We start from the raw sequence: 26,913 nt of genomic DNA on the forward strand, positions 1-26,913 counted from the left end.
TGCGGCTGCTGCTGCTGCTGCCTGATGATGATTTTCATGTGCGCATGACAGCGCAATACAATGCAAACGAAAGACTCAGGCCACGAACGTGCAGCCGCACAAAAAAAAAACTTATGCGGCTACGCTACGAACTCTGCTAGCAAAAAAAATCGTATATATAGAAAAAGAAGAAAAACGTTGAAGCTAAAGCTAAGGTCGCCGGTGCGCATAAAAACTCAATTTTTAGCTTTTGTTGTAGTTGGCGCAATTTGGGTGCCTATTTGGTGTCACCACACATCATCACCGCGAGTGCAAGTCGTAATCGCAATCGCATTTGGATTTGTATTTGGATTCAGAGACGGATTCACTCACAGCTGGAGTTTGGGTTTTCATTTGCGATAAAATCGATGGCTGCGACGCCAACGCAAATTACACCATATTAATTATTGTATTCTCATAAAACGTTTTTTTCTTCTCTGTTTGTATGATGTACTTATTTAATCATTGTTGTTGCTGCATTTAATTGAAACACTTTTTTGGGGGCAGCTGTGTGTGTTTGGCGAATTTCAAGGTTCCCACCACGTGGTGACTACGTGCCTAAGATGCGGCCAGCGAGATGGCCTACAAAACTAATAATACTTACGTCAACTGAGATTTAACAATCTGGGTGTAGCTTAACAGTTATGTTATGCTTAAACATCGCTCATGTCGCTGCATACTGAAGAGTAAAACGCGAATTTCTTCGCCTTCAAACTGCCAGTCAAAAGTATTTTTTTTTTAAGAAAACTACCAACGTAGTTTTTGCTTCATTTAATTACTTAATTATTAAATTTAATATTTGCTGTTAAACAACAATTAATCATAAATGAAATTATTATTTTGCATGTAGCGAATGGCAATAGAATTTTGCATGCTTCATTCTATGCAAATTGCGTGTGAAATAATAATGAAAACGTAATGTGATACCATAAACATTTAGACTGTGAACACAGCCTTTGTCTATGTCTATGAGTCTATGACTTTTGTATGTTTGTCTTTGTCTTTGCCTTTGTGATTGGCGTTTGCTTTGGCTATTGTTTGTTTCTCACAACTAAATAAATTAATTAGCCATGGCAATTTGACTCGTCCCCACACCGAGCACCGACACTCCAGCTACCAACCGACAGTATACAAATCACTCTAATGATTCCGTGTTAATTTTTACAGCAAAGATTCTTGCGCATTTTTGCTAAGACATCTTAACTATCAGCTACAACAGTAGCAAAACTAAAAGGCAAAGGCAGAGGCCGAGGCAGAGTAGTAACAAAACAAAATACAGTCCAAAATGAGCAACTCACCGAAAATTGCACAATTAGCAAAAATCTGTTGGTTGCTGCTGCCTCTGCTGCTGCTGCTGCCGCTGCTGTCTACTGCCAGTTGGGCAACATTAAAAGTCCTCAACCATATTAACACTTTGGGCAATGTTTTGCGGCGCGCCGCAACGCTCAAAATTTGTGTCAAACCCAACAGCTTCACCGGCGCGGCAGCCACAAACAATAACAACGATGATAGAAAATCATGCAGTAAAGCGCACGACCAAAAAAAAATTAAAACAAAACTCACATGAAAACAAATAGAAAAAGGAAAATACAGCACAGTTCAGTTCAGCACATAAATTGTAGACGATTTGACACATGTTCGTTTTAAGCTTTTGCATTCGTTTGCCCGTTCAATGGCAGGCACTGGGGCAAGCCAATGAGGAAGTGCAACAAGCGACACATGTTATCGGCCTTAATGCTTCCTCATATGCCACACATGCCCCAGCATTAACAATCCGAAACGAAACGCCATTTTGCACCTGTCGCAAAATAAAGTAAAGACAAATATAACGACGGCCTAAAAGTATGCAGCACTTTTTGTTGTCTTCGTAATTCCGCTATTTAAATATGACGCACAAAAGTATGCTACAAAATTTTGTCCCCGGTCGTACTTCAGTTGTAAACTGTTATCAAATTTAAAGAAATTGTATTTAAAAATAAAAATGTTTATTTTAAGAGCGATATCTAACTACGAGCGAACAAAACTTCGTTGGTATTTGATGCCATCAACTATTTACAAAACGCCATTCCCACAGACCCAATATTAAGTCTCTGCCCTTTAATCAATTTGTCCCTTATGAGCTATATATGAGTCGTAGAGCGTCGATTGCTTGCGTCGCTTCAGACGAGAGCAAGCTATAAACAGCGTAACCGTCAGCAGACAGAGCACTGCCGAACAGCTCGCAGTTAGCGCCGAGAACGTTGACGTCTTGAGGCAAGTGTGATGTGGCGACTGTGGCGTGGCCTGTCGATGTGCATAGACATCATCGCCATCGTTTTCGCCTTCCTGCAGCACGCGCAGCGACTGAAACAGATTTACATTCTCCGACAGCGAAGCCTGTGCCGGACTCTCGGTGGCCGTATCTCCAGTGTCGGCAAGCGGAGGCACCGAAAGATTTGTGGCCGTCATATTGGACGTGTCACGCTTGGTGACCGCTTTAAGGTTGCGCCAGTGACAGGGCTGGCTCTATATGATTGATGAAGATTGATAGTGAATTAGATAGTGTAATTTTGGGCAATCGCAAAACTGAAACTTACTGGACAACGGCCATGGCACATGCGCACATCGCATTCAATGTACAGCGCCGGCGAGCCTGTGAACCGAAAGGTCTTCATGTAAGCATAGACTTGAGTTTCGTAAACTCCCGAATCGGACCACGAGCCTCTGAAGCGTGAGATGAGCTTATCGTCCACTGGACAACCTTGTTGATCTATCAGTTGAATGCGTTTATTGGCGCCATTGTGGGCATAGCAATCATTAACCACAATATCAAAGCCATCTAAAAGAGAAAGAAAAGTGTTAAAATATAGTTTGTTAATTCGTTTTTATTACTCACCATATTTGCTTCTCATGTAGATGATAAGTGTTAATGGATCGCCCACACGCACTGGGCCTGTAACTCGTGGTCCACCGATGCCATAACCATTCTGAATTTCCATATAGCACTCAGGGGGACTCAGCGTAAAGACTACAGGATTGCCAGTGGCCACTCTATATACAAATAATATAATTAAAATAAATATAAATATTATATTTTCAATATTCAACTTACTCGACATCTAGAAAAGGAAAAGTGACAGTCTTCCAGAAATCATAACCATATTCGCAGGTGACCTTAAAGTGCTCATCGTATTCCTCTTCTATTAAAGGATTATATTGCACTGTCACCGTGTTCCACATAAAGTTCTGCAATAACCAAAGAATTCAAATACAATTGTTTAACACATAACGCATACGCACTGTTGGATTCTTGCGACTCTCTTCTTGCAGTGAGTTCTTGCCCAAAGTGCCGCAACGATTAAGTTGTATGTAGAACTCGTAATAATCCCTGCCAGAGCCATTGATATACATGCAATCCGGATCGTAGGCATAGCCAGCAGAGTAAAGCAGACCACTAAAAGAGCCATTGAAGCCTATGCGTATTTTCATGTAATCATCCTGACACTCTGCCTCAATATCTGAGCGAGAAAATGAATATAAGTGAAAATAGTGGAAGTTAGTTTTGTTAATTCAGCTTACGTTGCACTCTGGTGTTGTTGTGTATGAACTGTTGTCCGTTATAATCCTGGTCCCAGTATTCTTCGTGCCACTTGTTGCCCTCGTAGGGCACAGCATGATAGGCACCGCTGCCAGTGGGAGCGCCACTCGAGTCAACACCTGTGGAGCCATATTCCAAGTGCACTGGATGGCCAATGCGCTGTGGCACATAGCCCGAAGAATCTGGCACGTGATCGGGCTGTAATACATAGTAAATAAAGTATGTTACTTTATTATAAGTCTAAGGCAAGCCAAGCAACTGCTTGCTTACCACATCGTGTTGCAGCCTGTTGCGTTCCACTGCAACGCTGCTGCGATTGCGCACATCCTTGGCGAATTTCTTGGTAGCCGGCAAACCAGCGCGTTTCGTTAGCTTCGAAGCTTGTGTGGTTGGTCCCGAGATGTACGATTTAGAGGATAATGCCACCAGATCCTGTTGCTCCACATCCACAACGCTGGCTGCGAGCGGGCGACTGCTGCGTTTGCTGCTTGAATTGCGTGGCGTCGTGGACTGGATGCGCGCCTTAAAGCTGCGACCGGAGGCAACTGTGGGCGTGGGCGGTGGTGTTGTGGTGGCCACTGCTGCCTTACTCACTATGGCGTACTCCGTGCTGAGCTCAATGCTGTGGCTGTGTTGCTGCAATGAGAATGGGGAGCGGGAAAGACATAAGGTTACACGTGACGTATGATAAATCAAGATAGTTTGTGTCTTAAGTCTTTCGTTGTGTTCGCTCGTAAAACTGCTGCCTCATGATTGCAACGGTAACAAGAGCGAACATAATTTTGCGCTCGTTCCCCCTTCGCACAATCAATCGGAGCGGCGCTCTGGGAAGCTACGCAATATGGCCAAGCATATCCGTTAGACGGGCGCGATTGGCCAACGATTGGTTACGGTTCATGTGGCTGTGTCTATGTTTCGGCTTCGACTTCGGCTTTGGCTGCTTAGCATAATCAGGAAGTTCGTTCTTAGAATGCAGTTTAACTGTTAAATAGATTAGTTTTTGCTGCAGAGTGCGGCACAAAACAAAAGACTTGAGCAACGAACTCGAAATAACTTTTTGCAATACATTTTGTGAAAGGCGCATTTCCGATTCTTGGATTCTTTTAGACATACCTGCAGCATCAGCAGCAGCAACAGCGTGGCGGCAATTCTTGACAGCTTCATCTCTGGTTGTTAACTGCAAACACAAAATATATTGTCAATACTAAATATACTCGTCGAAGGCGAGGAGTGTTAGTTAACCTTGCTAGTGGTCAGTCAAGTGTTGTGGGCTGTGTGTTGTGTGTTCAGCATCGGTTACAACCAAATGCGTATGCGACAGGAAGGAAGTTTGTGGTTCATAAATTAATTGTGGTCAATATGCGAGAAACATAAGCAAGAACAGCAGCAGCAACAACAACAACAAAGGCAAAAACAGCGAAGACAACAACTTATGTTGGAGACAACATCAATGTCATCATGGATAGAACAATGGACGCCTAGCAGCCTGTCAGGCGTTAAGGTCAAAGGCATAAAACAAAAACAGCAGCAACAACTAAAACTGTCAGCGCTTGCGATTTGCGTCTCTTAATTATTAAAGCCAAAAGGGTTCTAACATAAGCCAAGCAGCAGCAGGAGTTAATGCTTGGCTCTAAACTCAAATTGGATTTTAATGAATGACTGCGACTCGAAGAAGACAACAACAACAACAACAACATACCAACGAAGTCTCTTCTTCACGCCCCCGCCAAATGGTTGGCTGGTTTTACGCTTAGCTGTAAAAAACGCACGCCGTTTGCTTAATTGTTGTTATAATTACTTTGGCTCCAACTTTAGTTGCCTTTGGTTTTACATCTGTTATGCAATCGTCTTGTTGCTATTGCTATCTTTAACTTTAGTTTTTTTAGTTTGGTTTCGGTTTTTGGCTTTCATTATTTATTTTTTGTGTGTACTACGTTCTTTAACGGCGGCCACGCTTTGCTCCTCTGTTATAATTATATTTAATTGTTGTTGCCTGACCTTGAGCCGTTTTTTGTTTTAGTTTGTTGTTTATTTCTTCTGTGATTTTTTTATATTTATTTTATTTCTCTCTCTTTCTTCGCATACAATGTTAGTGTTCGCATTGCTAACGGTTTCGTTCGCATTATGGCCATAACATGAACACGCCTTTTTTCACGTTTACCGTTTTGCGACGCTGTTGACAGTTTATTTTATTTTTATTTGGATTTGCCATAGTATACTTACTTGAGGGCGTTTTGCGGTTTGTTGACCGCACTCAAAATGATATTAATCGCTATGTTTAAGTCTAGGTAACACGAATGTTTATTAATAGCATTTGAATGGCAGGCGAAAATTTCTATTATGAAATGGCATGCGAGCTGCAGCTGACTTTAAGATGATCTTTACTGCGATATTGAAATGGGTTAGTTCATCTCTTTATCACAAACATAAATCGAAGATCACTACGAAATAATGTAGGGATATGGTGTGGTCAATTTGTGAAATACAAATGATGAAATGCAATGCAACTTTAGCTATTTCGGAAATGCAATTAAAGACAGACTCTAATCTGTGACAAACATCTACACAAACTTTATAATATAATCACATTTTACAAATTCTAATGTTTGTAAATATATAACAGATTAAAATATTGTAATACATGAAAAATATCGTATCAAACAATTTAAATCTTTTTCATAAGTTTTAAGCATATTTTGCTGTAGACGTAAATCCTCTAAGTTAAACCCTAATTTTAAATTTCCATGCAACGTTTTTCAAAGTCTATAATAACAATAATATCAAACCAAAAGTTATTTAGTTAATCAGTTTAAACTCACAATGATTTCATTACTTCAAATTGTTTCAACTATATGTTAAATCAACAATATTAAATTTCACTTATAATATAAGCCTCTCAAATATGAGCAACTCGTAGGGAAATTATTATCAAATCTGTATTTAATAGCTTATCTTCTTTAATTTCAATTTTATGTATTTATTAAATAAGTTCACAATATTCTAAAAAGTTATACAGTACATTAAAACAAAATCAACATATTCCCAAAGAATCTAAGAGTGTCAAGTCAAAATTTCTTAAATAAATATATGAGGAAAGTAAAATATTTAGAAAATTCCCACAGTAGATAATGACAATATCAACACAAAAGTAGACAAAAAGTCTTGGCTTAACTTCAAGTAAATATTTGAAGAGAGAGAAAGATAAACAACAACAAATATTTAAATATCCATTTTCCTCACTCACCTTCCACCAAATGCAAAACTTGAGTATTCCCGCTTTTTAGGCTCCACACTCAGCTTCTCTTTACTTTTATTGTTTTTCTTTTATTGCCTTCCTTTTATTGCCTTTGTTTTAACAGCGTTTCCCTTGCAGTATCTCCAATTGGTGGCGAGTTTCGCAAACACTGACCTGCTCCAAAATGTTTTGCGTTATTCGCTCGTTTTGTCTGCTTTGCACCCACTTAAACAGTTTACACCTCTTTTGGGGGCTCACACACACAAACACACACACACACTCACTTCGCACTCACGCACTTTGACCAACTGACATAATAACAAGAAAAACTTGGCCCATTTTTTGCCGCCAGTCTTTTTTGGCCATAAAAGTTGACGAGGCGTGCCCAGCGACAAAACGCTTAACAAAACACTTTTGAGGCGAAGAGGTTTTTCACTTTCGATCTGTCGACGAATTTTTTTTTTTCTTTTCGACTATTGCGCGATTTTTGTTATGGTTGTTGCTGTTGCAGTAATTGTATCAGATGTGTGTTTTCTACACCATTTATGCCATTTATCTGGCTTTGCTTTACATGTTACACGTCTGTAAAACTTTTGTTAGTTTTCCGTTTTTTTTTTTTGTTTTGTTGGTTGTTTTGTGGAAGACCAAAAAATCACTCAAGTGCAACTTGCCAAATAGAATCGGACAGAGAGACCCACGAATCCACGTTAGCCACCGTTAGCTATTGCCTAATCTTATGTAAGAGGGCCTCCTTTATGAATGCCGTTTGCCGTTTGCCGTTTACCGAATGGCGAATGCCGAGTTCCGTTGTCGAAAAGACGGTGCCTTATGATGATGTTCGTGGTTGTGGCTCTTTGGAGTTACGCGCAGGTGTGAAGCCAAGCGCGGATCGCGCGGATCTTTATAGAGTTTTCAGCTTTAGAAGCTGAGAGGCAGCAAACACAGCCACAGCACACAGCACACAGAGACCACTTAACCATGGGGCAGACAGTTGGTTGGGTTGGTTGTGAAAGAAGCTGTCTTGGGTCTTCTTCGGCTCTTCATCTGCATTTTTGCTGCTTTACTTTCGTTGCAATTCGCCGTTAGTTGCCATGGCGGAAGTCAGTCACAGCGAATTAAATAGATCTCTCTCTATCTCTCAGTAGCTGACCCATTACCTTTTCCACGCTGCGTTTTGCTGCTGCTTTATTTTTTTTGCAACCAAGGTCAACGGCACCTAACTGTAACTTGTGGCAGTTAAGTCTTATTTAATTGGCCCTGCAACGTGCCAAGCGTGTCTGCGTTAAATTACAAATTACTAATTAGTTTGCACTTAAACGGCGCTTAATTAAACTGCCCCCAGTCTAAGCAATGTGTTGTGAAAGGTACACCCACTCTTTGACCCTGACAGCGGTAGAAACAGTTACAATAGCTGGACAAGGGCAGCGCAGCCACTGTGACGACTAGGATCCAAAATATACCCAACTGACCCAATTCAAAGCACATTAAAATGTAATTAATAGGCCACAAGTATTGCAGAATAATTTGAAATGTAAAACAAGTAAGAAAGCAACAATCGATTGTGCTTGACTGTGAGATACTCGCTAACCATTTCGTATAAAAGCAAAACAATGCAGTATTATTCTTAAAATATACCAAATCAATATATCGCAAAAATACTAAAATAAAGCAAAGGCTCTAATTGATATATTGATATAGCACTACATTCAAAATATACCATAGAGTACAAAATATACCAGATTGTCAGCAAAAGCTACTAAGACCAGTGATAAGTAGGCGATTTTCCCCCACAAAAGTGTGTCTTAATAACTTCTACAATTTTTGTCTGATCGCAACCAAATTTTCAGGAAATTTAAATACCTTATGGGTGTAGCAAAAATTTTAAACAAACTTGATCTCCGTAGAAACATAAAAAGTGATGTAAAAAAGATTGTATATCTATATACTATCTCTAAGATCTAGGTGTTCATACGGACGGACAGACAGACGGAGAGACAGACATGGCAATATCGTCTCGGTTGTTGACGCAGATCAAAAATATATATACTCTAAAGGGTTGAAAATCCTTCTGAAGCACAATGTTATAATACCCTTCTACCCTATGGCTGGCTGGTATAACAAAAAACAACATTCAGTATTTCATTAAGGTTGTAGCATTATCATTTTTATTGGGTTTTTGTCGCAATATATACTATATCATGTTTTTTTTTTATTTTTTCATTATCATACTTGTTTTTTTCACATACTTGCACTCGCTTCATAATCAGGCATACAGAATCATATACAATATATAGTAGATATGGGATATATCTCGTGCCAGTGTAATACATTTTAAATATACATAAGTTAAGCATACGGTACACAAATACATACATATCATTTTATCATCAGAAATATTCATCAAACGGAAGAAACACACAAGAAATTCATCAACTAAATTCAAAATTACTTCGAACTTCGAACTTATTATCATAGATTAAGCGATTAATCGTCATCGTGTTTTACAAATAAATAAAATATAATAAATTGTTTTGCATTTTTAAAAACTACATTTTTTAGTCAAATAATATTAATCATTCTTTTTTATATTTTATACATATCAATTTTTTTGTAAGTTTTTTTGAAAACTTTTGTCATTTTTTCGTCGTTTTTTTTAGTTTTTTGTTGTAAGATTTTTTGCATATTCATTTTGAAAATTTTGTATTGCATTTTTTGGTATTTTTTTGTTTGTTTTTGTTGTTGTTGTAAATTGAAACTGTGAACATTAAAAACTACTTGTTTTATACACAATTTTTTTTTTGTTGATTTTCTTTTTTACACAATTACTAATTGTTTACGTTTTAATTGTTAGGTTTAAATATTTTAAGTTGTAATTGCTAAGTTTTGATATTTTTGCGGCTTTGTTGGTTTTTTTATACTTTTTATGTCGTTTTTCTTATTTTCATTTTTTTTGGCAATTTAAAATACTAATTAAAATTATGCGCGTTGCCGTCGCGCTGTTTTTATGTTTTGTTTTTTTATTTGCCATGATTGTTTGAATATGTAAAGCTCCAAAAAGGAGAGAGCGTTTGCTTTGATGCTGCTGTTGTTGCTGTTGCTGTGTGCTGTGTGGAGAGTGGGGCGAGTGATGGAGGTGCAACAACAACAACGACAACAACGAGAACAACAACAAGGAAACTAGCAGCACTTGCGGTTGTTGTTGGCACCGCTAACCAACTTGCAGTGCTGCATGTCCGAGCGACGAGGACGATGTCCCTTGGCCTGAATATCGCGCACCTTGTTGGCCCGATTGATGGCGCTGCGGCAGAGCTGCTGATGCTGCTTCTTGCTGTTGCTCTGCGAAAGTAAATAGAATGATTAGTAAATGGAATTTGTATAGTTTACTCCTCTAACTCACCTTCTGGCTGTGGCGAGCCAGTGTTTGCTGCTTGAGCTCAACCGCCGCATGGCGATCGTAGCGAGCGCTGTGGGAGCGTTGCTGCTGCACAGAGGCAGCCTGAGTGGCCAATGGCTCTGGCTCTGGCTCCGCTGGCTGTGGCAGCTCAACAGTTGCTGCCCCGAGATCAAGATTCACAAAACTTTCGGTGCCCGCCTGGCTAGACCTAATACTATGATATACCGACATGCTGTAAAAGAAAGAGCGAAAAATACCAATTAATACCAATCATATATCAAATATCAAGTATACGGCATGTGTAGCGTGCTAGAATGAGTAGAGTGAGGAATTTTGGTTTGGATGACAGAAGAAAGAGAGAGTTGTTTTGTGTACGACAAAAATCACCAACCTTGGATGCTCAATCAATAGATTCTCAAAGGGTGATGCTTCCATATTGATTGGCCCAATCGAGGTGAAGCATGGTGGCGGTGTTACGTACCATGACTCCTCCATCAGCACGCCAGAAACATTGCCAGCCGTCAAGCTGTTGTTGCTCGAATCGCTGCCGCAGGGCGATGCCGTTGGCGGTGGTGCATACAGCGATTGGCTGACAGCGGTGATGTTGTCGTCATTGTCATTGCCATTGCCAGCTGGCACACTTCTGGGCGGGCTCAGGGTTGAGATGCTTAGCGTGCGTGCGGCACGCGTGCGTTGCAAATAGTTGCGCTGCTGCTGTGGCCGCGGTCCGCTGTACAAGGAATGCGAATTGATGTGCTGCCGGCGACGCGAGGCGCCCGCTGGCGATGCTCCCGTTCCGGCATTGCCGCTGGCGGCACTTCCAGCCTTTGGCTGTAGATCGACAACAGAGAGCTCCTCCTCGGAGTCGCTGCGTGGCAACGAGTCCTCCTCCTCGTCTGCAAGCAGAAAGAGAGCGAGTGAGAAGCTGTTGATTGACTATCTGATTGTCTAACTGACTAGCTGACTCTCTCAAGTCTGCTTAAGTCTATGACTGATTGATTGAGATTCTGATTGATTGATAGAATATTTTTTGAGATTTACTGATTTACTTACTGTTCTACTGTCTAAAGCTTTGACTGAGCCTTCAACTGACTAATTGACTGCCTGATTGACTATGTAAGTGGATAATTGCTTAAAAATTGATTGAGGATCTGATTGACTGACTATCTAACTTTTAAATTCACTGTCTAAGACCTACAGTCCAATTGGTTGATTGATTGATCGACTAATTGATTGACTAGCTGCTGATTATTTGCGTCGCTGTTTGATTGAACACTGATTGATAAACTGATGGACCAGTTGAAATACTGATTGACCAAATGCTTTACTGACTGATTGATTGCTAGAAGATTGAATGATTGCTTTACTAATTGGCTGATTAACTGACAGCTTTATTGAAGATTGATGATTGTCTGATTGACTAGCTGTTTTACTGTCTGATTGACTAAACAAAGTGACTTGTGATTGAATAATGATGATTGACTAGCTATTTTACTGTCTGATTGACTAAACAAATTGACTCTCGATTGAATGCTGATTGACTATCGATTGTACAACTGTTTTACTTACTGAAGGATTAACTGATTTACTGATTGACTAGCTGTTTGATTATTGGATGATTGACTATCTGATTGACTAGTTATTCTATAGACTCATAGACAATTGGATGGCTGATTAGGTGGTTAATCTACTGATAGCTTTACAGGATAATTGACTGATTGATTGATCAATTGTCTGACTCTTTGATTGAAGAATAAAACTGATTGATTAAAAGACTGATAGACTAGTCCTTTTACAAAATGATTAATTGAATGACTAATTTCTGCTGATTGACTGACTGATAGCGCACTTACCTTCCTTCTCGACAATGTACCATTCGTCCTCGTCGATATCCTCGTCGATGATGCACTCGCCGTTGGGTGTTAGTAGCTTCGTTATAGTCGGCGGCTGTTTGCGTTGTCCGCCCTGCTGCTGCTGCTGCTGCAGTTGCTGTCGCTGCCTGGCACGCCTGCTCTTAGCGTTGCCTCGCTTACCGGTGGCACGCACAGTACCACGATTGTTGCCCGCTACCGATGGGGTCGATGAAGTCACCTCAATTACATCTCCAGCCGTTGCCTGCTCGTTGCCCGAATCGTTAACGTTGGTCGTCTGCACAGGATTCGCTTCGCTATTAGTTGACTCAGACGTCGCTTGCGCTCCAAATAGAAACGTTGCGAGACTGCTAAACATTATACAATAGCTGATGCTCGGCTTCGACGAGATTGGGTTCTCTAGTTGCTTTCCGTGAGTGGTGAGTGAGGCGATTGATGCAATTGAATTGATTTTTGATTGCTTATCGAATTGAGATCAATTTGTTGTTTGTTTTCTTTACAATGAGAGAGAGATTGCTTCTGGTATTTGTTCCTTGGATTTTGCTCAGTCTTTTAATGTTATTTTATTCTTTTGTACGCTGCTGCTTCAATGCGTCGTGTTGTCTTTGCTCTTGTTCCTGTTACTTTTTTTGTTTTGTTTTATTTGCTGTGGTTCTGGAAGCTGCAAGCAGAACAAATTGAAAGCACAAATTGTGAGAAATCGTTTAACAAATCATCGAAACAACTGTGCGCGCATTCAGCGACTAATTGCGTAATGGTTTTCGGTTAGCGTGGGCTGTGCACAGCGCAACGAGTCGGCTACTTAATTTTATTTAATTGCCTTTCTTTGCACCGTTCTAATGGCACATTTAATTGCTGCCTGCCGTTCGCGTACGTTCGCGTATTTGTCGGCAAAATTCAATTGAATTACAAATTCAAATGCGAAAAATGTAAAATACGAAATGCGAAATGCGAAAGTGAAATTCAGATTGAAATTGAAATGGAAAATTCATTTATTCATCAGCTCGGCAATTACTCTGATTACACTAATTTGCTTTGCTTTGTTTGTGTGTGCGAGTGTGTGTGTGTGTGTGTGTATTTTGTGTGTTACTTTTGCGTAAAAAAAAGTGCAAATTTACTTGCAGTTTTATGGTTATTGTTGCTGCGTTTTTTTTCAATTGACCCGCAGTGTCGGCAGTTTGACAAGCACTGTGTTGACAGCTTCATATATTGCCTATATAATATCGCCATAAAGCGACGCTGCACAGCCCATTAAGTTGCCAAGTTGATAGCTAGGCACAAAGCGTATTACTCCCCCGCTATCAGCAACTCACCCCCTCCACAACCCAGTTGCAACCACATCAGCTGAGCACAGTGAGTGCAAGTTGTGTGTTCATGCGCCGAGCATATGATCAAGGCAATTATATATATAAACGTACATATATGACGAGTATATGCGAGACATACATATATATAATTTAAATTGAGTGCACGTCATGATATCTCTGTGTGTTTGTGTTTGTGTGCTTCTGTAGTGCCCACTTTGCCATTTGAATTGCTGTAAAACGTTTCTATTTCCAGTTTGAAAACGAAACCCAGAGTCTCAGATAATCAAAACTGTGCCAATGGGCAATGCTAAATGATGCTTATTGTCAGTGAAATTCTCTGCACAGTGTGCAACAACAACAACAACTTTGCTTAGCCAAAACAATCACACAATCGCATGGCGAATAAACAAAAGCGAAGCTAAACAAAAATCCAATTGCAGTCAGCGCAATTTTCAATTTGACCGCAAAAACTAAAACACGAAGCAACTAAATAACGAAAAGTTGCTTCTGCTCCGCTTCAACTCTCCTTCTTCTCCAGCTTCAACTCTGAAGTGAAGCGTATTAAGGTTCAGCGGTCGGGCAAGTGAAATCTGCGACAACAGAGACACACAAAAGTCAAAGCCAAGCTAAAGCCAAAAAACCATATGCAATTTAAGCCAGGCTAACTAGCCAAAGCAAAGCACAGCAAAGCGCTTTGTCTACGTGGCCCAAAACCAACAACAACCACAGCGACAATTTGGCAAACTGCGACTTGGCCAAATGTCAGCGAAAGTTGCCCAAAGGATTTGATTGACACAGCGCAACAAGCAAAACTAAAAAGAGTCAGAAAAAAACTACTCAACAAATTATGCTGCGAGTTACAGCTTCAATTTTAGTTGAGTTGCTTTGGTAAGCTAGATAATAGTAGCAACGAGGAAGGAAATAAGGAAGTGGATAATCCACAGCAATTTGTAAGGATAAAAATCAGAGGTCATAAAACAGGAAAGGACTTCGTTTTAGCTGACAATCAAAGCATATTAGTTAAGGCTCATCATGTATGAATAAAACTCATTTAAAAATTCAGAAATAAAGAAAAAAAATTTAGTTTTAGCTGAGCTGAGCAAAGGTCTCATTGGGTATGAATAAAACTTTTATAAAATACAACAGAAAATTGTCTAGCTTTAGATGGCATTTAAAGCATATCAGTAAATTCTAATCAAGTAGGGAAAAATTCATTGAATAAATATAAAGAAAATTGACAATTGACAAAAATGCAAAGTTTTCGGTACTAGTAACTCACATTTAAATATGTAAAAACAACGAATATTTTAGTACAAGTTGAACTTGAAGAAACAAAGACGAAAACTCATCAAATAGAAAACACATTATTGGAGTTTTTAATGTTCTACTTCAGTTATTTTTGGAAAAGTCTGTCAACACTTACTAAAATTAATAATGAATGAAAATATTATATTTTCTTTTACAAAATAGAAAACAAATTATTGGAGAATTTAAAACTACACAAAAAATATAAATAAAGAAAATTGTCTACTCAATATATTTAATAATGATACAGATTTTCTGTAAATTAAAAGAACATAAGGGAAGTCACATCAAAGTAATAGAAACAGATAAAGCAATCTAAACAAGTAAATTCAAAATAACATGAATCTACATTTAGTAAGCTTCATATAACTCCAATGAAATTACATAATCCTATCAGAAATTGAATTCCAGTTGACTTAGCAATCAGATTGTTGCATGTACTCTAAGCTCGGCCAAGGCTCTGAGTCTCTTGTGCAACTTGTCCCCGAACTGTCTGAGTGTAGTTGTATGCAAATCTACTCATAAATATGGACACAAATATTTATGCACATCGAGCAGCTGACTTTGAGGTTGGCATTCTGAGCATGCATATTTCAAATATGCATTGTGCAAGTATGTATGTAATAAGTTATATAGTATATTATGGTATTACGACATCCCGCTGTTGTCCATTTAGAGGGTAACTGCATACCAGGGGTTGCTATTCTATCCATTGAAACAACACGTTCCGAGCTGCGTTTGCAAACTACGCTGCAATCATTTGGCTTTTACTTTTGTTTTGCCAATTTCATGAAACAGCTGATAACAAAGGCAATGACTGCATTCGGATCGAAGTATATATATTATACATATGATGCAGATGTGTTTTGCATTAAATCATTTTCACTTTTGTCAGCATTGTTAAATTTCAATCTTTTTCCCATTTTCAATACTATATGCATTTGTATCTATAGACCATATAGATGCAGTATCTAGCGTCTATTTTAGCTGCCATTTGTTGACCTTGATCGATGAGTGCTCTCTCGCTTATATAAGTCTATATATATATGTATGTAAGTATGTTGATGTGCCTATTATATAGAACAAGCTGCATCGAGTATATAAATATATTTACACCGATCAGACCTTGGCATAATGCATTGCCATTGTCGAAGTGCCGCCAATCTCGGGCAAAGTCAACAAACTGGCAAATCATTTTAGGGCTTTACCTTATCGTAACCATTCAGTTTATGGTAGCTGATAAATTCGTTAGCTTTCGCACACTCACACACAATATGCCAGACAGACTGGCTAGACAGAATTGAAGTGCTTAGCTAAACAAGAGCTCGGCTTGTGCTAACTACATTTAGTAGTATATAATTAGGTTTGAGTCTAGCTCGCATGCCGTGACAGTCGAAAGTTCAGCCGTCGCTCAATTGATTAGCCCCATTCGGGAAGCTGCAAATGCAAAACAAACAGCGGCTGGGCTAATGAACTTGAACTAATTCGTGAAACTGACAGATAGACAGATGGACGGACGGAACGACGGACTGACGGACAGATAAATAGACAGATTAGAACGCTTAGCAAATACAATGGAAACATATTGAATAAACTGTAAACATTATCGTCATACTTTAAAATAGTTTAATAATAAATATTCATAATAGATATTTGATAAGCTGTTAACAGCTTTAAGCTTGATGTGCTTCAATATTAATATTGTATTATTAAAATTAATACAATGCAAATACAATGGAAAAATATTGAATAAACTGTGAACATCATCATCAGCTTTAAAATAGTTTAATAATAAATATTTATAATTGTCAAGCTTTAAACAGCTTTAAGCTTTATGTGCTTAAAAAGTTATTAAATCTAATAAGTTCAATTTCAATTGTCAAAGATTTAGGCTTTAAAAAAATTGTAAGCTAAATAAATTCTGTTTTTAAATGTCGAGACATTTGTCGATATAAATTCCCACTAGTTTTTAAATACTTTAATATCAAATAATATCTGAACACAGCTTTAAGCTCTAAAAAAAAAAGTCCTACAAATTATATTTAAATTTATGACAATAGCTACGCTATGAATGTTTCTATTAACAAATCTAATGAATAAAGTCCACTTAAATTTTCCATAATTCAATAATAAATGAAATAGCTGAAAGCAGCTTTAAGCTTTAAAAAAAAATCTAAGCAAAATCGAATAAATTCTTTTTTAATTGCCACTTGAAAAATATATCGATATTTCACCAGCTCATTAAATTTAATAATCAAATGGTTAACTTCAACCTCGATAAGCGAACAAAGAGTTGAAGCTTTAGCAATAAAAAAAAACCAGAGTATATATACTTAATATATATACTTTATACATTCCCGCCCACATACGTGTATCAATCGCATATCAGCTTGATGTATATATGATTAGCTTTAAGCTTATAAGGCCAAGTGCAAAGTTCCTTTGTTATGGATTACAGGTCAGGAGCAGTAAACTTGTAAGAGCAATGTCAGTGTGTAAAGCGGGGGCGGACTTTTAATTGGAAAAGTGCAAAACCACAGCCATAAATAATGAGAGCAGAAATTATGCAATACTTTTCACAAAGGCGACGACGCTGACGTCACTGGCGACCTTGTAGCGTACCAAAAATCAACACACACACACACACCCACACACACACACTTTACAACTAGGAAAAGGCACATACACTCGTTTCGCACTTAATTAAGTTACACTATTATTTTTTTGTTGCACTTGCAATCAGCAGCTGATGAGCTGAACGTGTTGAGCTCACCTGTTGGACAAAACGCACTTTACTCGAACGATAAAGATTTACAATGGTCACGAAATTAATTTGTTAAAGCAAAGAGGTAGAATTAAGCAAGGCACAGAATACACACTACGGAATATAGACACAGATACAGCTACAGATACAGAGGCACAAAACAGCAACTGCAGATACTGCAAAGTCGACACTCGTTTGCCAACTAAAACATCAACACCAACATCGCATTGAACGGAAGCGTATTTGAATTTCAAAAGCGCACGAAAAGAACAAAAGCTACAACAGTGAGTACAATTTGTACTTGCATGTGTATGCGTGTGTGTGTGTGCTGAGTATCTGTGAGTGCGTTTTGTATCTGTACTCGTTGAGAGAGCAGCTGCAGCTTAGCCCAAAACGAAATTTTGTTATTTTTTATTGTTTGTTGATCAACACTTCTTTTTCGAGTTTATCTTGCAGCATTGTTCGCTTTAGCTTTACAGTTATTTGTTGATGTGTTTTGTTTACCTCAGCGATCACTGCAATCTTCTTAAGTGCGTAGAGATAGATGCGTTTAATGTTGTTTGTTTCACTTTCTTTTTCGCTGCACTTTACTGTGTGCTGTGTGCGGCTGCTTCGCGTTGCGTTTGCTTTCAAATATCAAAGGCGAATGTCAACGGGGCGTCAGCAGCTGCTCAGCCAAAGTATCCGACGACTGCCCCACTGCCAATCCCACAGTCCCAGCTCACCACACACTGCTGACGACGCTCTCTCGTGAGAGCCAAAAACACAGAAGAGAGTAACAGCAAGAGAGCGAGAGAGAGAGCGTAACTAAACACATAATTATGTATTTTTTTAAAACGCAAAAAGCGACGCCACACCTTCTACGGCCAAAGGGGGGGAGAGCGTTTCAATAGGGGCGGGGTGCAAATGGCGGACAGCTGGTAAACAAAAGCGTCAAATTTATGCTGCACGAGCCATCCGAAGCAGCAAGCAGCTGAGCAGTCGCTGGATTCGTGAGCGAACCGATCGATCATACGCAAAGTTCGTGTTATTTTGTTTACCAACAAAAGCGCAATATTGGCGCTCTCTCTCTCGCCATTGCGCTCTCTCTAACTCACATACACATGTGTGAGTGTGTGTGTGTGGCTGGCAATCTCTCAGCGATCAGCTGCGCTAACGTTTGCGCACTGACACACTTATTGCCATTCCACTCTCCTTCTCCCCCGCTCTTTCGTACATTTTCGTTTAGTTGTGTATATCTTGCGTTTAGTTTTCTATTGCTGCCAGACCGACTGGCTCATCGTTAGTAGTTGTTGTTGTATTTGCTTTGTTTTCTTGCCTAGTAAATACTATATGACTAAGCACAGCACAGAAGAGAGAAGCAGAAGAAGACGAAAAGGGAGAAGGAGACAGAATGCTGCCAAAAAGTGTTGTATGTAGTTGGTAGCTTTGTTTTTTTTCGTATGGTTTTTTTCCTGCGTCTGCTCAAAGTTCAATTTGAAAACCAAATAAACAATTCAATTTATGCGCTTTAATGCCAACTCATGGTTAGAATTGCAAACAGCTAAACTAGCCAAGTAGTAGCCAAGTTAAGCAGCCAAAACGCATTAAAATGCTAATGAAAATTAAAGAATACAATATAAAAAAATGTATACTATATATATTTATATATGTGTTTGTACCATAACGTATTGCAATTGCCATTCAAGTTGATGTTATTGCAGTCATGCGAATTAAGTATAGTAAAGAAATACTATACACAGATTTATTTTATATATTCATTCGATTCAATGTGATGCAATATTTCTCGGCTGACATGCACAGTTTGTTGTATATAGTATTTCTGTATTAACATCCAGGAAACAGGAAATTTGTTTCTTTATTTGTATATTCATTACTGAAATAATGGTAAACTTTTGGTACTGTTAAACTTTATAAAATTTTCAAATATTACGCCATATTTTTAGAAACCTGAATTCGAATAGGTAGAAAAATTGCAAACTGTAAATGGTAAGCATAATATTTAAATGATCAGCTCTGAATTTATTTTTTTTTTTAGAACAGCTTTTACTTTCAAAGTATTTGGAAAGAATTTCGTGTAGAATTTAGTTTAAAAAAAAATACCAATATTTATTACCCAACTTCACTACCTTTCAAGAAATTTAAGAACTAGTTCAGGTATAGTTTAGTCTTCCATTTTCATCTCAATTTTTCCCAGCACTCAAAACAGAATGAGCATTCACTATAAACAACAAACCACTCCCAATTCCTCAATGAGAACCCCCCAAAATGCGCCCACACACCAAACAAGAAAAAAAGCTTTATGAATTCTGATACATATATGTCCGATATTGTGTATATATGAAATATTATTGTATGGGTGCATAAAGCTACTCAACCTCACGGGCAGGTTCAAGGTGAATGTGGTTTGCTTGTGCTCTATGCAATTCTCTTATTCTTTTTTGTTTATGTATTTTTAGAAATTTTATCATGCAACAGCTGACAAATTGAAGTGGCCAAGAAATTTGGCCAATACGCTAGCTACAGCGACAGCTTGTCGCCCAACCAAGAAAACAAAAAAAAAAACAAATGTAGTTCACAGCAAGCAGCTGTTGGCGACAAAATTAAAGAGACACACAAACACATTAGAGATGTATTTGTGTTTGTAGTTGAATAAGAGCATTCATACATATATGAATAGTTTGAGATCTTGTGATATTTCGCACAGAAGACTAACAAAAAAAGTAGTTTACCATTTCTGTTCGCACGCGCCTTGTTTATAAACAACAATACAAAAAAATATAGAGAGATAGAAATGAAATATATAAAGAAAAAAAAAATAGAGAAAAAAATCAACCGACGCGTTTGACTATTGCGTAGAGAAATTCAAATAAAATATGTAAACAAACATTGGCGTCATTGCATAAAAAAAACACACACAACAAAATAGAAAGGCACTAGGCAAAAATAACAACACTTAAAACTCAAATAAACAAAATAAAATGCCTGGCATTGCTTATTTTTTTCTGTGTTTTTTTTTTTGGGGACTGCATTTTATCTAATCATGAGCATTGTTTACTGATAAACATGTCTGCCAGTTGCAGAAGGGCGACCCATAAATTAAAGGCAAAAATAAAGCAAAACTGCTGAAACTATAACAAATATTTGAACAATTTTTCTAAACAAAACGTCATGTGTCGGGAAGCTTCAAAAGCGAAACAAGCTCTCTGATCTCTGATCGGATCAGAGGTTAAACATTTCTAGACTACTGCGTATAAAAACGAAACGAAACGAAACGAAACGAAACTGAAACCGTTCCAGAAACAAATCCCCAACCACAGCCACAACCCACAACCACCCTCAAAATACTTATGAGTAGCATAGCTTGAAGCTGAAATGCGCAGTTTACAAACAAGAAAAAAAATATAACAAAGGCTTCAATGCAAATGCGACATAAAAACAAGTAAGAAAGTTACAGTCGAGTGTGCTCGACTGTGAGATACCCGCTATCCATTTTTAATAAAGGCAAAAAATTGCGGTATTACTTTCAAAATTTACCGAAAATACTAAAATTATACCAAATGGTATGTTTGGTATATCGATATAGTACACCAATTAAATAGTATATTGTATATACCAAAATTCGCAACTCTAGCTTTAAAATTACGCTTGTTATTCGATTTTTTTGATTTGCGGGGGCGGAAGTGGGCGTGGTAAAAATTTGAAACAACCTTGATCTGCGTGCAGACATAACTAATGCTGAAATTATAGCTCTATCTCTTATAGTCTCTAAGATCCAATGTTTCATACGGACGGACGGACAGACGGACATGGCTAAATCGTCTCGGCTGTTGACGCTGATCAAGAATATATATACTTTATAGGGTCGTTCTACCTATTACAAAGTTATAATACCCTTCTACCCTATGGGTAGCGGGTATAAATATAACAAAGGCTTCAATGCAAATGCGACATCAAAATCAACATCAACATCAGCGTCATCAGCATCTATCTCATAATAAAATGCTTAATTTCTATGCCCTATAAAGTAAAACTGACTGACTGAGGGAACTCAAAACTTCGTTTCATACTCTTGAGTATTAATTGCTCGTATTATTCTTTCGACAAAAATGTGTTCAGAGCTTGGGAGATGACGCAAAACTTTGATGTTCCGCACATGTCGGACACTTGTTCCAGACTTGGGAATGACTTTCAGTATTCAATATAGACTGCAAAATTGTTTGTGTGGGGCAAGCCTTTGGCTGGTTCATTGTCTGTTGTCTGTTGTCTGTTCGCTGGGGCTTATCAGGTGATCGATGATAAATATGGTCAGGCAGGTTCGTTCTCAAACTGCATTCAATTAAATCGGTTAATATAAATATATATAATACTCGCATTACGTGTATTTATATTGAATGTACAGAAAAAGTATTTCATTTATTTCCAGTTAGCTCACCTTACTGTACTTTGTCTTTGCATGCTGATAATTGGCATTTAAGTCAGCTTTTTTATTAAATCAAAGTATATATAAATGCATGTTTTATAACGCGTAATATCAAAATGTGTAATGCGACGCAGTTGCTCATGTATTTTTGGGCGACGCATTAATTTTATCACTTTGTTTATCAGCTACTGTCTGTCTCTCCTCCCTCTCTTTCTTTCTCCCACTTTCTCTGCCTTGCTCAAACGTTCTCTGACTTTACATTTTCCTGGTCTCCCTTAGGCCATTGGGTCAATGGGCAATCTATAGCACAAAATGTTGTCAGTCAATCAATCTAACTGTCGCAGAGCGATTACATCAGGCGTCGCCGACGGAGACGGCGACAATGACGACTCTGATTGCCAATTACAAATTGTAATTCATGCAAAAAACATTTGACACAACAGCTTTCAATTGAAAAAGCCCTTTTCAAAAAGATTTTATAATCACAAAGAATAAGACAAATCAATTCAACAGTGATAATTAATTTCATAATTATTCTGCATGTAAAGTTTTAAGATATCGTGTTCCAATTGAAAAAGCCCTTTTCAAAAAGATTTGATAATCATAAAGAATAAGTCAAACCCATTTAACGGTGATTAACTTAATTTAATAATTATTATAAATGTAAAGTTTTCATAATTCACGCATAATATATTTAAGATAACAGTTTCCATTTGAGAATTGGTGTTTTCAAAAAGATGTTATACTCCTTAAGGATATGTGAAATCCCTTAATCGATAATTAACTTAATTTCTTATTATGAATCTAAAGTTTTCTGTAATTTAATTCTTTTGTTTTTCTTCTTTTTATTCAAATCAAAAAACTACTTGACAATTTATGTAATTTCATGATTATTATATAGTTTACATAGATAACTATTTATATGTTAGTAACTTTCTATCAATACCACAAAATTTAACTTTCGTGATATAGCAAAATTTGTAAGAAATGTTTTTATGTGAAATCTAAAAGTTTATTCATTATTATAAATTGACTAAATGTAAGAATATATATAACAATTATTTTTTAAATAATAATAAATGTCTAAATACTTTATTTTTTAACTAGGTTAAGTCTAAATATTGGATTTCTCTATTTAAAAAGTCCTTTATTCCTTACATAAACTATTGGAATTATCACCCTTAGGTAGAAATTTATGAAAATGAAATTGAAACATTGCAAGCTAGAGACGCACGAAAGTTGTTTTTCCCTCGAATTGTTCTATATTTGATAAAATTTATTGGCTGTCAAAACTCTTTCAATACAATTTGCATTCCAATATCCAAAAATAGCAGTACAGTGAACCCCCAGCGAACCAATCTAATCCCCTATTGCAGTGCCAAATATAGTTTTTGACCCGCAGTTGAGTTCGTTGGTAACTGTTACTGTTACTTTTCTGTTGTTAGATAATTTTCCCCTGCAATCACGCCATGAGAGCATGTCTCTATATCTTTGCCTTCCATTTCTCTCTCTCTATATATACCAAATATATATGGTATCTAGCGTGCTCTCCTGTCCTTGGCTCTTTCTCTGATTTGTGGTGCCACCCTGATGTTAGCGCATTGGCATTTTGTTTACAAACAAATTGCCAGTTGCTCTTGTTTGACCTGCGCAGTGGCAAAGTTACTGTGACTGTGTGACTGTGACTGTTACTGTTACTGCTACTCAATCCCCAGAAATTTTCGCTGCAATTATGTGAGCGTATGTGTGTGTATACAAAGTAACAACTTCCGCATTGGAAATGTAGACCTCCCTCTACATTCCAAATTCAGTAGAAACTTTTGCAGCTTCTATTTTTGGGGGTCACCTTCGCAGTTTATTTTCGTGCGCCTACGAAACAAAATTGAGATGTATGTATGTATTTTTGAGCTGCGTTTAAAAGTGTTGCAGATTATCGATTATTATGATTGTGATACTTGTTAGTGTTGTTGTTGTCATTGAGTTCATAGCGAGTGGGAAACGTACACGTCAGCTACGCATATGAGCATGTTAAAATAAACTACCCCACATGCAGTGTAGGGGAGAAAGAGAGAGAGAGCGCGAAGGGAAGCGAGTAGGGAGACGAGCTGCGCAGTTAACGGTTAAATTGCAGCTTGCTTTAGCCTACTCTACCTGGTTATACCGTTATATACACCCCTTTTTTGTAGTCTGTAGTTGTCCCCAACTTTGCGTTGTGTGTGACGTCATTTCTCCATTTTCTCATTTGACACTTTTAGTGCGCAGCTCGCAATGCATAAATTTCGTTAATATTTGGCAGTTGACATATGCGCTGGGGATCAGGTTATTCCCATCACACATACATATAGTACAACAAAATTGTATTATACGGTATACAACATTCACTTTCAAAACTTGCCCTTTCTTGTGCCTTGTTTATGCCATAAATCAGCACACACACACACACACACACACACACAACAAAAAGGACGCGCTCTGCCTGGCACCAAGAAATTCAAAAACGAGCCACTTGATCCCATTGTTTACAGTCATGTGTGTGCATGTCGGTGCGTGTGTCTGCATGTCTGTCAGTCTTCCTATCTGTCTGTCTGTCTGTCTGTCAGCTACATTGTAATTACAGTTACAAAGAGTCGTTGACTAACTTTCGAATTATAGTTTGAGTCAGCTAAGGGCCGCAATGCGTGCCATTTTGGGATTAGCTGAACAACAAAAGCCGCTTGGGCCTCTTTCTACCTATCTACCTCTCCCCCCTCTCTTTGTCTCTCTCTTCTTCTACCCTTGGCAGGTAAGACTGACAAACTGCCGCGTCAGTGAGCCGCGTTAATGAAAGCCACTAATGCCAACTAATGATGACTTAATTGTTTAGCGACTGACCCCATAAAAGGCATCGACTGCAAAACTGAAAAAAACAAGAGAATAGGCCCAGAATACATTCACTGTGTGTTTGCCCGTTTTCTGTGTGTTTTGCCAATTAAAGTGATGCCTGCAGCCAGATTCGGCTCGTTAGTTTCAAGACCACAAAAGTCGTGCTGATCTCGGCCGCAGCTAAAAATGTATCTGCTAGATACATACTACAACTACATACTAGACTCGATGCTGTGGCCATCAGCTGTTTGCTGTTTATGTTTTTTTCGCGCTCATATCATTTTCTTTTCTTTTATTTTCTCTTCTCGTTTTTTTGCGCTGCAACTGGACAGACTTGATTTATCGTCTGACTGCTCTAACATCATCCCAAGATCCCGACAAAAGGCAAAAACAATGAGAGTCTAGAGACCCAAGAGCCTGCAAGACCTGTTCTGTCTCTGCACTTTTGCTGCATGATTCACTTGGGGCTTGTGATTGGGTTTGGGTTTGGGTTTCGGTTTTGTCTCTCTCTGTCTTCATATGGTCATAGGTATTGCCTATTGCCATTATTGTCTGTACCCTCGTCAAGAGCAACAGATACAACAACAACTACTACAAAAAAAGGTTGTATCAATTTTGTATTTCGATTATTTTATTTTGTATTTTTTGCGGTTTCTAGACACTCTTTGATGTACGCTTAGGCATTTCTTATTATTTACGGCCGAAACAACAAAAATTCTTGTTTTCCTTTACCTTGGCAATTGGCCAAGAAAATAAGAAAATTTTACAGGTGACAGGCGGCATTTTATTAAAAAAAATAATAAAAACATTCCCCATATAAACCTGGTCAATGAAATGCATTTTATGCAGGAAGCACATTTTAAGGCTAATTAAGATGCAAATCAGCAACAATTGCAAACAGTTATTCATAATGCCAAAAGTTGAATTTTGCTTTGCCTTGTGAACCATTTTTGTGTTTTTAAATGCTAATGTGCTTTTCAGTTGGCTTCAATGTCTGAACGTTGACAGCAAAAAACAAACAAAACAAAACGAACAAAAATAACAGGCTGCTGCTTCTTCGTTTTGGCCTTTCCCACTGAAGACTGATAAAGATCGCAGAGAAATGCTGAAAACGTGATGCAAGTCAAATTTATGGCTAATCGAAATGAAGACGACTCAACAACAACAACAACAACAATAACAGTAGATTCGCAGTTAAAGATAATCTGATAGTATAATAGTATGTTAGAGTATACGCATATTCGCAGAACTTGCTCAGCTGACAGGATGGACAAGTTCTTGCAGGTCAGACTCAACACACACACACACACACATACACACGCACTCACTGAAAGTGTGAACTCTGCAAAGGTATAATCAGAATTTTTTTTTAGTTTCCGTTTGTCGCTCGGCTGCACTTTTTTCCTCTCTATGTGATTTTTATATCTATGTATGTAAATCGTGCATAAAACAATTTCAACAAAAATATATTTGTATGTGTTTGCTTGTACATGAGCATACATATGTAAATTTTCCAAAGAAATGCTCTCTGCTTCTTAATCGTCTTCTTCTTCTCTCTGCTTATGCCATTTTTATGTTCACTTCCGCAAAAGTATTTGTTTTTGCCTTTGGCTCTTTTGCTTTTGTTTTTGCATTTGTTTTTCTTCTTTTTTTTTGGGTTTGTATTTGTGATTTTGTTATGGGGGTTAAATTTACACTTACTTGCTTACTGGCTTGGGTTTATTGATCCACTGCAATCTAAAGGCCCTTTAGCTGCACACAAACACAACTTGTACTATGTGATAAAATTGATTTACTTTTGCGTTTTTTTTTTTTTTGCTTTTTGGTTTTAATCAAAGCTGTCTAAGCAGACTTAACTTTCGTATAACACTTTTGATTTATGATTTCATCAATAATTTTGATGTAATTATTGTATGTGTTTTTTTTTGTGCAGAGTGCAGAATGTTTCTGAGGGGGGTGAGTTGAAGTGAAGCGCAAGAAGCAAGACGAACAACACAAACTCCGTGACGTTTGCTAACGACGACTGACGGCGAGCGAATGAAGGCAAAAGGGGCCAGAGTTTTGTCAGTTTGCTTGCTTGCAATGCTTTGCTTGGTTAGTTGCTCGATGGTGCCTGCTACTGTTGTTGCTGTTGCTTTTTTTGTTGTTTTTGTTGTT

The 26,913-nt window shown here is 38.0% G+C and overlaps 2 protein-coding genes across 5 annotated transcripts; both read right to left on the minus strand.

Annotated features, from left to right (window-relative positions):
• Positions 1–2,099: 2,099 nt before the first annotated feature.
• LOC132789796 (uncharacterized) lies at positions 2,100–7,295 on the minus strand. The gene is made up of 9 exons (XM_060798060.1): positions 6,840–7,295; positions 4,709–4,772; positions 3,866–4,231; positions 3,577–3,793; positions 3,298–3,515; positions 3,110–3,243; positions 2,894–3,048; positions 2,595–2,836; positions 2,100–2,523 (listed from the first exon to the last, which is right to left on the minus strand). The coding sequence occupies exons 2-9, from the start codon at positions 4,757–4,759 to the stop codon at positions 2,116–2,118; spliced, it is 1,791 nt and encodes a 596-aa protein (XP_060654043.1). The 5' UTR covers positions 4,760–4,772; positions 6,840–7,295; the 3' UTR covers positions 2,100–2,115.
• A 2,542-nt stretch (positions 7,296–9,837) lies between these two features.
• LOC132789288 (uncharacterized) lies at positions 9,838–26,733 on the minus strand. Of its 4 annotated transcripts, none has more exons than XM_060797210.1 (5): positions 26,458–26,733; positions 12,078–12,756; positions 10,616–11,120; positions 10,228–10,456; positions 9,838–10,166 (listed from the first exon to the last, which is right to left on the minus strand). In XM_060797210.1, exons 2-5 carry the CDS (start codon positions 12,451–12,453, stop codon positions 10,008–10,010), a joined length of 1,269 nt encoding a protein of 422 aa, XP_060653193.1. In that variant the 5' UTR covers positions 12,454–12,756; positions 26,458–26,733; the 3' UTR covers positions 9,838–10,007. The 4 variants fall into 4 exon arrangements, with proteins under 4 accessions (XP_060653193.1, XP_060653194.1, XP_060653191.1 ...); XM_060797211.1 differs by lacking the exon at positions 26,458–26,733 and adding an exon at positions 17,976–18,130 and having other exon boundaries at positions 10,706–11,120; XM_060797208.1 differs by lacking the exon at positions 26,458–26,733 and adding an exon at positions 17,976–18,130.
• Between the last annotated feature and the right edge of the window lie 180 nt (positions 26,734–26,913).

This window comes from Drosophila nasuta, chromosome 3 (assembly GCF_023558535.2).
Source record: "Drosophila nasuta strain 15112-1781.00 chromosome 3, ASM2355853v1, whole genome shotgun sequence".
NCBI classification, from domain to species: Eukaryota; Metazoa; Arthropoda; class Insecta; order Diptera; family Drosophilidae; genus Drosophila; species Drosophila nasuta.

Coding starts and splice junctions, on each gene's coding strand:
- LOC132789796 (XM_060798060.1), bottom strand. CDS start 4,759: ATGAAGCTGTCAAGAATTGCCGCCACGCTGTTGCTGCTGCTGATGCTG. Junction 4,232..4,708: donor TGCTGCTGCTGATGCTGCAG/GTATGTCTAAAA, acceptor TTCTCATTGCAG/CAACACAGCCACAGCATTGA. Junction 3,516..3,576: donor CAACAACACCAGAGTGCAAC/GTAAGCTGAATT, acceptor TTTCTCGCTCAG/ATATTGAGGCAGAGTGTCAG.
- LOC132789288 (XM_060797210.1), bottom strand. CDS start 12,453: ATGTTTAGCAGTCTCGCAACGTTTCTATTTGGAGCGCAAGCGACGTCT. Junction 10,457..10,615: donor CTATTGATTGAGCATCCAAG/GTTGGTGATTTT, acceptor TTTCTTTTACAG/CATGTCGGTATATCATAGTA. Junction 10,167..10,227: donor TGGCTCGCCACAGCCAGAAG/GTGAGTTAGAGG, acceptor TTACTTTCGCAG/AGCAACAGCAAGAAGCAGCA.